General features: G+C 44.4%; 1 protein-coding gene across 2 annotated transcripts in view; it reads left to right on the top strand.

Annotated features, from left to right (window-relative positions):
• The first annotated feature begins 1,101 nt into the window (after window positions 1-1,101).
• The window catches only part of SLC17A5 (solute carrier family 17 member 5), a 48,570-nt gene continuing 38,058 nt past the window's right edge, over window positions 1,102-11,613 (top strand). For both annotated transcript variants that reach the window (XM_082633863.1, XM_082633862.1), the window contains exon 1: window positions 1,102-1,317. In XM_082633863.1, coding sequence (XP_082489989.1) covers window positions 1,224-1,317 — 94 coding nt within the window. In that variant the 5' untranslated portion in view covers window positions 1,102-1,223. The remainder of the gene's footprint in view (window positions 1,318-11,613) is intronic.

Below are 11,613 nucleotides of genomic sequence, written 5' to 3'. Positions count from 1 at the left end.
CAGTGGGAAGAGGGAAGGGTAGAAGGACAAGACGGAAGTAGGGGGTTAAGAGATACAAACTACTGTGTCTAATATAAATAAGCTACAAGGATACATTGTACAGCACAGGGAATATAGCCAATAGTTTATAATCACTTTAAATGGAGTATAATCTATAAAAATTTTGAATCACTATGTTGTATACCTGAAACTAATATATTGTAAATCAATTAAACCTCACTTTTTTAGAAATCAATGTAATTTATATCATATTTACAAATTAAAAAATAAAAACCAAACCATGATTTTTAAAAAATTTTTTAACTAACTGTCATACTACACCTGATAAATCTGAACCTGAATTTTAAAAGGAACTGCCTGGTGATTTCCTGCATTCAAGTTTAAGGGGCACTGCTCTACAACCACACAGAACTGCCTGTGGTCACAAGAGGTATGTCCCACTCCCACCCCCTCCCCACAAGGCAGGCTAGTGCATTTTCCTAGCGCTTCTACCTTAGAGTCAGCAAATGCCAGGAGAACCTGTTCGATTTAGACCTGTGGAGACATACGTCACATGATTCTACAGGGTGAACCATATGAAACTGCTGATATTGGGTTATTTTGACCTACAAAGTAGGCAATTACATAGGACACAACAATGTGTTTCTATTGCCTGGTTTTCCGCATCAAAGGGTATCCTAGAGACAATATTCTGTCACGGGCAGACAGTACCAGGGTTGCTAATATTCACGGCAATTAACTACTATAACTGAACGTCATTTACAAAACATCCACTCCAAGTTCGGTCCAAGCCCTCCCCTCAATTATGCACGATTTAAGACCCTGCCGCCCGCCTCAGTGTTCCCAGTCACCCCTGCTCCCTGAGCTCCTTGTAAAGGGGGCGCCAGGGAGGGGAAGGCTGTTCCTTAGGACACCAACGACCCGGCGGGCCAGCTACCTAGGCGCCAACCGCGCCGCTGCGACCCCGGACGCCCGAAACCCGCCGTCCCTACCCAACCGGCTGCCGAGTTCCCGGAACCCAAGATGGCGACAGGGGCGGAGTCTGCGTAGCCGCCCCTGGGCGGGGCCCGAGGCAAGACGTGACCGAGGGGCGGTGCCAGGCCGGGGGCGGTGCCAGCGGCCCAGCTCGGCCCGGCCACCTCGGCCTGGTGGGGATCTTCGGCTGTTTAGTCTGAGTTTTCTTTTCCGCTGGGTGGTCGGTGCCGACGCTCCTTGGAGGCGTCATGAAGTCCCCGGTTCCGGACCTGGCCCCGAGCGACGGTGAGGAGGGCGAGGACCGCACACCGCTCCTGCAGCGCGCCCCGCGGGCGGAAACCGGTGAGCCGCTGCGAGAACCAGGGGCTTCGGGCGGGAGGCGGTCCCAAGGTAGAGGGTGTCCAGAGCTGCTTAAGCGCGAGAGGACTGAGAACGCGGAGCCCATTCAGGACCCCACTCAGCCCCCGCCTTCTCGGGTGCCCAGAAGCAGCTCTGGGGCCCAGGAGGCGGGCTGGACCGTGAGGCCGGTCCGGGTCGGGCGGAGGCTTGGGTGAGACCTCTGCAGGTACAGCCCCGGGGACCTCGGCAGGTGCAGCCCCGGGGGCAGGTGCAGCAGGCGGGCCCGGGCGGGGAGCTGCTGGGCGCTGGCGGCGCCGGGCTCCCGGCGATTTTCGGTAGTTTTGAGCAGGGGTCCCTGTGGAAGAACGAACTGGGGGAGAATCTTGAAATCAATGGGCAGAAGGCGAAGGGGAGGACCCCGTAGAAGAGCGAACTGGGGAGAAATCTGCAATTGAAGGATAGAGGGCTGGACGGAGCCGCGGGCTCTTCCTCCGTGTCACTGCCAGGTTGCCACAGCTGCTCGCCCTCCAGAACGTGATCTGGTAGCTAGCTCCCTGGGCGTGAAGAGGAGACACAAAAAAGCACTGAGGTTAACATTTGTGAGTATGCGGAGGAAAATTATTGGATAACCCAGCGAATATCTTGAAATTGTGCACTAAGAGATTAAAAGTACTGCATACATTTTTCCCCCCGTATAGCTGTCTACGATTAAGTCTCAGCAGTCTACCACTTAAGTTAGGAAACAGGTTATCCTCAAGATAGGCTATTGATAGAGCACTAAGGTAATTTGCACAAAGTCTTGCAACAAATGGAAAAGGAGTTACTTCACAATGCATCTTCCCTGAATTTGGGGAAGTTAAAATATTTTGCTATACTTCTTTAAAAGAAATTTAAACTAAAGAATAAATCAGTTTGCATGCATTCTATAGTTTCAAAGATGTGTGCATGAGAAACAGAGTTGAATTCGAAATTTGACTTTTCCTGACCAAGAACAGTACAATCCTGTGGTATCTTCTAAATTTGTTTTTATCATTACCAGGTGGTGGCAGTAGAGGTGGTAACATTATAGCTCTATCTGGCAACTGGTAGCTTATTTTTGTGGGCGTTCAATGTAAACACTGTACCATAATGCCGTTTTACCTGGAAGTCAGACTTAGTTCCATAAACTGATCTTTTTCTATAGCATATGAGTTAGATTTCTATAATCCTCTTCTGCAAAATAATCTAGTTTGGAAATACAGAAATAATAAAGATATTCCCTAGAGACTACTATATCCTGTTGCAGTTGGGAAACATATATAAATATAATCAAATTTTAGCTCAAATGTTAAACGTCATTAGTTGTCAGGAAAATGCAGATTAAAACCGCAATGAGCTGTTACACACTTACTAGAATGGCTAAAGTTAAAATGGCTGAAGATACCAAATATTGGCCAACGTACAGAATAACTAGAACTCTCATATTTTGCTTGTAAGAGTGTAAAATGGTACAACTACTTTGGAAAACTGGCAATCTATTTTAAAGTTAAACATACATTACCATAATACCAAACAATATTTATAGCAGCTTTAATTCATAATAGTAAAAAACTGGAAACAACGTATCCATCAGTTCATCAGCAGGTGAATGGATAAACAAATTGTGGTATATTCATGCATACTCAGTGGTATTATAAAAAGAAATTACTGATACACATAACAACGTGGGTAAATCTCAGACACAAAACAAACCACCATATTAATGTATGACTCGATCAGTATGAAGTTCTAAACAAGCAGAACTAATCTGTAATAACAGGAAGCAGATCAGTGGTTGCCTGGAAGCTACAGGCAGGAAGGAATTGCCTGCAGAGGCACTAGGGTACTTTTTAGGGTACAAGATGCAGATGGAGAAGTTCTGCAGCTTGACTGGGATTCACAGATGTATACATTTGTCAAAATTCACCAAACTGTACACTTGAAATGGGAGCATTTTATTGTATGTAAAATATACCTCAATAAAGTGGATTGAAAAAGAAAAAAATTAACTCATTCCTTTTAAAAACAATCCCTGCTTGATTCATGGGTTGAGTGTATAGATCTTAGCCCCGTTCCTCATGCCTTGAGGTGGCTGTCTTCATTATAACCATTTTCCTTCTTATTTTTACTCTTTACATACCACTGGAGAGCAAAAGTGAAGTAAGAATAGCAGCAACACATTTTGTTTTGCTATTTAAAATATGATAAGGGTTTTAGAGAAGAGGCGCCTACCGTTATAGGGTATTGCATTAGTCAACAATATTTTCAGTTAAGCTCTGTGTCTGGGGTGCTGCGAGCAGGACAGGAGAGGAGCGCCAGGAGAAGGGATGGAAAAGACAAAGATGGATGTAACCGCTTTATAAGAGGCACCAGGTATTACCTCATTTTCTCGCAGTAGTGCCCTTTGTCCTAGCTTTAGTCATACTATCTACCATGTACAGCTAATAAGAGAAACACGATGCCCATTAGTTATATTTTTTATTTAAGTTATGTTCTATATGTTTACTTTGCACATTTCAGAAAGTGTAGGTGTTTAAAAAAAAACAAAAAACAAAAAACTTTCCATCCAGAATTAGTTTTTTTTTCACTTTTGGTGCCTTAAGGTGTAAATCTTCAGCAGACCTTAAAACCTCTCTTTCTATATGTTTGCATATGTTTTACTTATCTTTTATGTTTGTTTCTGGAACAAACCTCTATGAAATTAGCTGTACCTTATCTATGCCTGTGTGTATAGTTTTATTTTTCAGAAGAGAAAAGCTGATAAAATGTTCGTCATAAAATTTTACAGCGGTTAAAAGACCTTAGAGACTAACCCCTATCAGGTGGGCATCATTTTATATGTAAACAACTGAGGGCCAGAGAGGTTAAGTTCCCACTATTGCTGTAGCCACATTAAGGACTAACCAGAGTTCTTCTAGTTTTTACTCCCATCCTCCTTCCTCGTCACAACACTGCCACATTTGTGTTACATTGGAGAAATTCCTGTTTGCAAAATGCTTAATCATTTTTGTTGAATCCTTCACAAATTTGAAAGTTTCCTGCTCCGTCATGAATAAGAGGACGTGGTTTTGTGTTATGCATAGTGCTGCTTTATTGAGAGAGCTAAATTAAAGTATGTTTCTGTAGTGTTAAGACCAATGCAGGGGACAGGGGTTCAAGCCCTGGTCCGGGAAGATCCCACATGCTGCAGAGCAACTAAGCCCCTGTGCCACAACTACTGAGCTTGCGCTCTGGAGCCCGCGAGCCACAGCTACTGAGCCCACGTGCCACAGCTACTACAGCACGTGTGCCTAGAGCCCGTGCTCCACAACAAAGACAAGCCACCACAATGAGAAGCCTGAGCACCGCAACGAAGAGTAGCCCCTGGTCGCCACAACTCAAGAAAGCCTGTGCACAGCAACAAAGACCCAGTGCAGACAAAAATAAGTAAATAAATTTATTTTAAAAAAGAAAAAAGAAAAAAAATGGGCTTCCCTGGTGGCGCAGTGGTTGAGAGTCCGCCTGCCGAGGCAGGGGACATGGGTTCGTGCCCCAGTCCGGGAAGATCCCACATGCTGTGGAGCGGCTGGGCCCGTGAGCCATGGCCGCTGAGCCTGCACGTCTGGAGCCTGTGCTCCGCAACGGGAGAGGCCACAACAGTGAGAGGCCCGTGTACCACAAAAAAAAAAAAAAAAAAAAGCATATGTCTCAGGTTGACAGAACACAACAGAATTCTCAGTAACCTGTCAGTAACCTGACTGGTTTGCTTTTCAAGCATTTGCTTTTACGTAGCCAGGTAGATTTCAGAGATGCACACCAAAGTGATGGGGGACATCCATGTTGCTGCAAATGACATTATTTCATTCTATTTTATGGCTGAGTAATATCCCATTGTATATATGTACCACATCTTCTTTATCCATTCATCTGTCGATGGACATTTAGGTTGCTTCCATGTCCTGGCTATTGTAAATAGTGCTACAATGAACACTGTGTGCTTATGTCTTTTCTAATTATGGTATTCCCCAGATATATGCCCAGGAGTGGGATTGCTGGATCATATGGTAGCTCTGTTTTTAGTTTTTTAAGGAACCTCCATACTGTTCTCCATAGTGGCTGTACCAGTTTACATTCCTACCTACCAACATTGTAAGAGGGTTCCCTTTTCTCCACACCCTCTCCAGCATTCATTGTTTGTAGATGTTTTGATGATGGCTATTCTGACTGGTGTGAGGTGATACCTCATTGTAGTTTTGATTTGCATTTCTCTAATAATTAGTGATGTTGAGCATCTTTTCATGTGCCTCTTGGCCATCTGTATGTCTTTGGAGAAATGTCTATTTAGATCTTCTGCCCATTTTTTGATTGGGTTGTTTATTTTGTTGATATTGAGCTGCATAAGCTGTTTGTATATTTTGGAGATTAATCCCTTGTCAGTTGCTTCGTTTGCAAATATTTTCTCCCAGTTTGAGGGTTGTCTTTTCATTTTGTTTATGGTTTTCTTTGCTGTGAAAAATCTTTTAGGTTCCCTTTTTTTCTTTGTTTTTATTTTCATTACTCTAGGAGGTGGATCAAAAAAGATATTGCTGTGATTTATGTCAAAGAGTGTTCTTCCTATGTTTTCCTCTAAGAGTTCTATACTGTCTGGCCTTACATCTAGGTCTTTAATCCATTTTGAGTTTATTTTTGTGTATGGTGTGAGGGAGTGTTCTAATTTCATTCTTTTACATGTAGCTGTTCAGTTTTCCCAGCACCACTTATTGAAGAGACTGTCTTTTCTCCATTGTATATTCTTGCTTCCTTTGTCATAGATTAGGTGACCATAGGTGTGTGGGTTTATCTCTGGACTTTCTATCCTGTTCCATTGATCTATATTCCTGTTTTTGTGCCAGTACCATACTGTCTTGACGACTGTATCTTTGTAGTATAGTCTGAAGTCAGGAAGCCTGTTTCCTCCAGCCTAGAGATTGTCATACTGAGTGAAGTAAGTCAGACAGAGAAAGACAAATATGATATCGCTCATATGTGGAATCTTAAAAAGGGGGGGGGGTACAAATGAACTTATCTACAAAACAGAAATAGAGTCACAGATGTAGAAAACAAACTTATGGTTACAAGGGGTAAGGGGGAGAGGGATAAACTGGAAGATTGAGATTGACATATACACACGACTATATATAAAATAGATAACCAATAAGGACCTACTGTATAGCACAGGGAACTCTGCTTTGTGCTCTGTAATGGCCTATATGGGAAAAGAATCTTAAAAAGAATGGCTATATGTATGTAACAGATTCACATTGCTGTACACCTGAAAATAACACATTATTAATCAACTATACTCCAATAAAAATTAAAAATGAAAACAAAACAACAAGGTGATGGGGGAAGGGCGGCTGAATACTGGTAAACCACAGGAATATAGATTCTTCTGCCTAATTTAGGTAGGAGGGAGGAGCGAATTAGGCACACACATAAAGATTCCATTCCTCGCACTTTCCACCAGCTGAAGGTTTACTTTTGTATGAATGAGATGTGTCTTGTATTTGATTAAATGGATTTTCAACATACTGTTGCACCAAAATGTGCTCATGCACATTATGAAAAATCAGTTGTAGGTCTCCTAAGACATTTCTTTGTGTTTAAAGGCAGAACATGGGTCTGGAGGCAGGGTGCCTAATTGCCGATCATAGTCCTGCTGCCTAACCTAACCTCTCTGTGCCTGTAAATCAGGGAAAATAATACACCTAATTTATAGGGTTATTGTGAGGATTAAATAAGGTAATAGAAAGTGCTTGGAATAGAGTTGGGCATATAGTCAGTGTTAATTGTTATCATTATTATCATCATCAGTGAAGACTGGATTTTGCATTCCTCAGAGAAGCTGGCACCACAAAATAAGGGCCCCATTCTTCATATCACACTCTGTTGGAACTTGTGATTTTCTAGCTTATAATGGCACATCCTCTGCTTTATTTCATTTTTTGTTTAGTTTTTTACCTCTACTGTTCTTTTGGTGTGGGAGGCAGATGGTTACATTCAAGGTTCAGTTACATAAGCGTTGTGTTTCACAAACGTAATTTGTGTGTTCATATAGTCTTAAATATAAGGTATGGAGCGCTCGTAGACAGCAACCATATTACAGACGGAAGGGAGATGGCCTTGGGTCATGTGATAATCAATGTTAATATTAAAGTAACTGAGTCCATTTTAATGGAATTTGGTGTTTTCTTGTAAATGGGTATTAATTTGGGAGCTAAGAATACACAAGGAGTTATCAGGAATGAATTACCCATAAGGCAGGCTAAGACCAGTTAAATAGTGCCCTGTTTAAAAGCAAAACTTGTTTTATCCACTTAGATAGGAAATCTTTTTTAATGCAGCCCCCTGGTCAGGGGGCTCACTAGTCCAGGCCCCCTCCTCTAGAGAAAGTCATCGTCTTTGCATAGGTCAGTGCCCCCGACCGTGGATTTCCACCTCAGTCTCAGCCCCTCCCTGCTCAGTACTTCCTTGCCCCTCAGCCAGGCCTGCTCCTCCCCACTGCCAGACCCTCCCACAATGAATAAAGGCTGGACATCCTCAGCTTTTCAGCAGCCTTGCCTCACCTCAGGCGCCTCCTTGCTGCAACAGAAACCTGGCCTTCTGGGCACACCACTCCTCCTTGCTATCTCACGGGGTGATTCCCTGTTATCTTGTCGTAGTTGGTGGCATCACCTCTTCCTTACTCCACACTGATGCTTCCAGACGATCATCCCCCCACTCTCAACGCCACTAGGCTAGGCTCCTTTCCCCTACAGGGTTTTCTCCTCTGCCCACCTCCCAGCACTTGGCTTCAGGCATCATAGGCTTCACCACCTGACACACCTCCATCTTCTACACTCTAATTCCCACCTTTATCTTGAGAGACGCCTCATCCAGCGCCACGTCCCCTCAACTTCTCAGACTCCTACGTGTCTGATGACTTCCTTCCCTCCTCGGTCACCCCGTGGACCTTGTCATCTCCCATGACTGCTTTAACGACAGCTAGCATTCCTGCCTGCCTGTGTAACTGCTCCACTTTGACCACTCCCATTTCATCGGGACCTTCCACCCACTGACACCTCATCTTTCTATGGAAGAGTTCACACATACACAAAAGTAGAGAGAAGATCTGTCTGTTTCATCTATCGTCAAGAGAACTTCGTAGGTAGAATTGTGAAGTTCCATCAGGAAACACCTCTCTGCTTTTAAGCCCCCTAAATATTTGTATGCCAGCTCTCCCAGACACTGCTCTAGGCATTGAAGGTGTACAGCAGTGAACAAAACAGAACAGAAGCTCCTGCCCTCCCTGAGATTTTATATTCTAGTGTGCCTTTTCCTAAACCATTATCCCTCTCCATTTTACTTGCTTCTTGGGTCAGAATCACAGTCCAACACCTTCTTTTCTTGTCTGCACTCTAAATTCCCTGCTTTATCACCACACCATCTCAGTGCCAGCTCTCTGCTTACCTGGTGCTTGTCTCTACGTACAGGCGAGTCATGCTTCAAGGTCACACGCAAGGGCAGGTTGCGCCCACCAGTTTTGGGTGGGTGTCCACTCGCTCAGCAACTCTGCATGTTTCACTGCGAACTTAACACCCACTTCAACAGCTTCTTAACTTCTTTTTTCAACTTCTGATTTCTCACAAATGAGAAATAACCTTGATCCGTAACAAATTAGCTCAATTCCTAATGTCCCGGAGGAGCAATAATAATAACAGTTCACAGTTATTGAAGGCACATTATGTGCTAAGCACTGTTCTAAGTATTTCACATGTACCCCACCTCAACTAACCCTTATAAGCCTAATATAGGCAAAGCACTTAGACTGATATCGGGCTCAGTAACTATTACTTATTGGGGTTTTTTTTAACATCTTTATTGGAGTATAATTGCTTTACAATGGTGTGTTAGTTTCTGCTTTATAACAAAGTGAATCAGTTATACATATACATATGTCCCCATATCACCTCCTTCTTGCGTCTCCCTCCCTCCCAACCTCCCTTTCCACCCCTCCAGGTGGTCACAAAGCACCGAGCTGATCTCCCTGTGCTATGTGGCTGCTTCCCACTATCTATCTACCTTACGTTTGGTAGTGTATATATGTCCATGCCACTCTCTCACTTCGTCCCAGCTTACCCTTCCCCCTCCCCGTGTCCTCAAGTCCACTCTCTACGTCTTTATTCCTGTCCTGCCCCTATTACCTATTGTCCTTGTTATTCAATTCGGTGCCCAGTGTCCCGCTCTGAGCTATGCAGCACCGCAGTCCAGCCCCATCAGATCACTTGCCGGTTCCCTGCTCCTGCGGTGCCCGCTCCTCCGGTTCCCGCTCCTCCGGTTCCCGCTTTCCATACTCCTGTACCTGCCGCTGCCTCTGCTGCATCGCTCTCCTTCCTCGAACCTGCCGGTGGCTCCTGCTTATTGATGAAGGTCCAGTGCAAGTGCTCTTTCTCCCAGAGGCCTTCCTTGACCATCCCCTACCCCGCACACAGCACCTTTATGTCCCCCTTTTGTCCCGTGTTACACACGTATGTGCACTGTAGCCGTTTATCTCGTTGGTATAACTTTTCCCAGGGTAAACGGGAAAGGAACTCACGTTTACTGACTACCCTTCAGTGTTTCATCTCATGCACACACGACCCAGTGAGGCGGGCGGTGGTCACCTCATCTGGGAGCTGAGACACCTGATAATGAAAACTATTAACTAACTTGCCCAAAGACACACAGCCAGTGAAAATCAGAGCTGAGCTCCTTCACCAGGTCGGCTTCAATCTAAATCAGCCTCTGTCTGTTCTTTCAGCTGCGCCCACTCCACATTCCTAAGTTTAAACCGTGTTTTAGAAGCTGATGTTTGTTTTGATGGGTGCTCCGTGCGTTACGCAAGCATGGTTTTGTTTTGAACTTGATCTCAGTGTGGCGGGCGCCGGATGAATGTTCTCTCCCCTCATCACACAAGCACGCTTTTCTCGGACCAATTTCAAACGCTGGCCAAGTTCACAGGCACATTTTGCTCTATCACCATACTTTCTTGGAACCAAATCTTTCTGACTGATTTGTAATCAACAATCATTTTCTGAAACTAGTAACCCCTTATTTGCCATGTTCTTAAAATCTCATAGTCATACACTTCGTGACTTCAGTGTTGGCTTTTTCTTTTCTGGTTATTGACTGTGCCCCCAAAGGTTACCATTGCCGGATCCATATAGGTCCGATTTCCAAGTAGCATCACTAGGAATTTGAAATCATGTTACTCACCTTTCCTCCACTTCCCAAGCTTCTACCCCTACATGATATTCACATGGTACGGTATGTCATAGTCCTAATCAGTTATCATGTGGGGAGAAACTGATGACGTACGGTAAAATAAGGCAACTCAAATAAGGATAGAATGGAGTGATAACATTCCAAGTCAGAGTAGCAAAAAATAAAGTTGTTCAGAGTAAGAGCATTGCTGGTAACTTTGTCCCTCCCTTTCACTAACCCCCGTGTCCAGTGTGTTGGCAGTGCCTGTCAGTTCTGCCTTTAAAGTTATCTCAAATCCACGCATTTCTCTCCATTGCCTGGGCTTTACTCTACTTTAAGCCACCATCATCTCTTTCCTGGAAACTTACAATAATCCCTTGAGTGATCTCCCTGAATCTACAGCCCTCACCACCATTCACACTTCTGCCCCTTTGTCATCTCCACACAGCAACCAGAGAAGCTCTTTAAACCGTAAATCACATCTTCACAGGCTCCGGACGGGCAGGCTCAGCGGCCATGGCTCACGGGCCCAGCCGCTCCGCAGCATGTGGGATCTTCCCGGACCGGGGCACGAACCCGTGTCCCCTGCATCGGCAGGCGGACTCTCAACAACTGTGCCACCAGGGAAGCCCCGTAAATCACATCTTGTCACTCCTCTGCTGAAGCAGATAATGAACTTTGTATATAGTACCTTGGAAAAGCAGACAGTACATTAATCTGGATATTTCCTGCTCCAAATTACCCAGAGTAACGCATTTTAATTGCCCAAATTTGGAAAGATTATGAGTCCCCCCCATCCAGACTTTTCTGTATATTCTCGTCCAACACAGAGCAATGATAAAGAAAATGTGCTCTCCTATAAAACATGCCTTGCGTTCTGCAACTGTCCTTAACTAGACAGCTGCCTTTTTGCTTGGGACAGAGAGCCAGTGTGTCTAGATTCAGGTAACAGAGGCGGCGTGAATGAAGCTTTAGAAATATAGTTTTCACAGGTCTGGATCGAACTGTGGCAGTGGTGCCGTAGTTCTAATACCAGCTGTA

This window comes from Mesoplodon mirus (genome assembly GCF_964341445.2).
Source record: "Mesoplodon mirus genome assembly, chromosome: 10".
Taxonomy (NCBI): domain Eukaryota; kingdom Metazoa; phylum Chordata; class Mammalia; order Artiodactyla; family Ziphiidae; genus Mesoplodon; species Mesoplodon mirus.
Note: the sequence above shows the minus strand (reverse complement) of the source record. Positions and strands in the feature narration are given on the sequence as shown.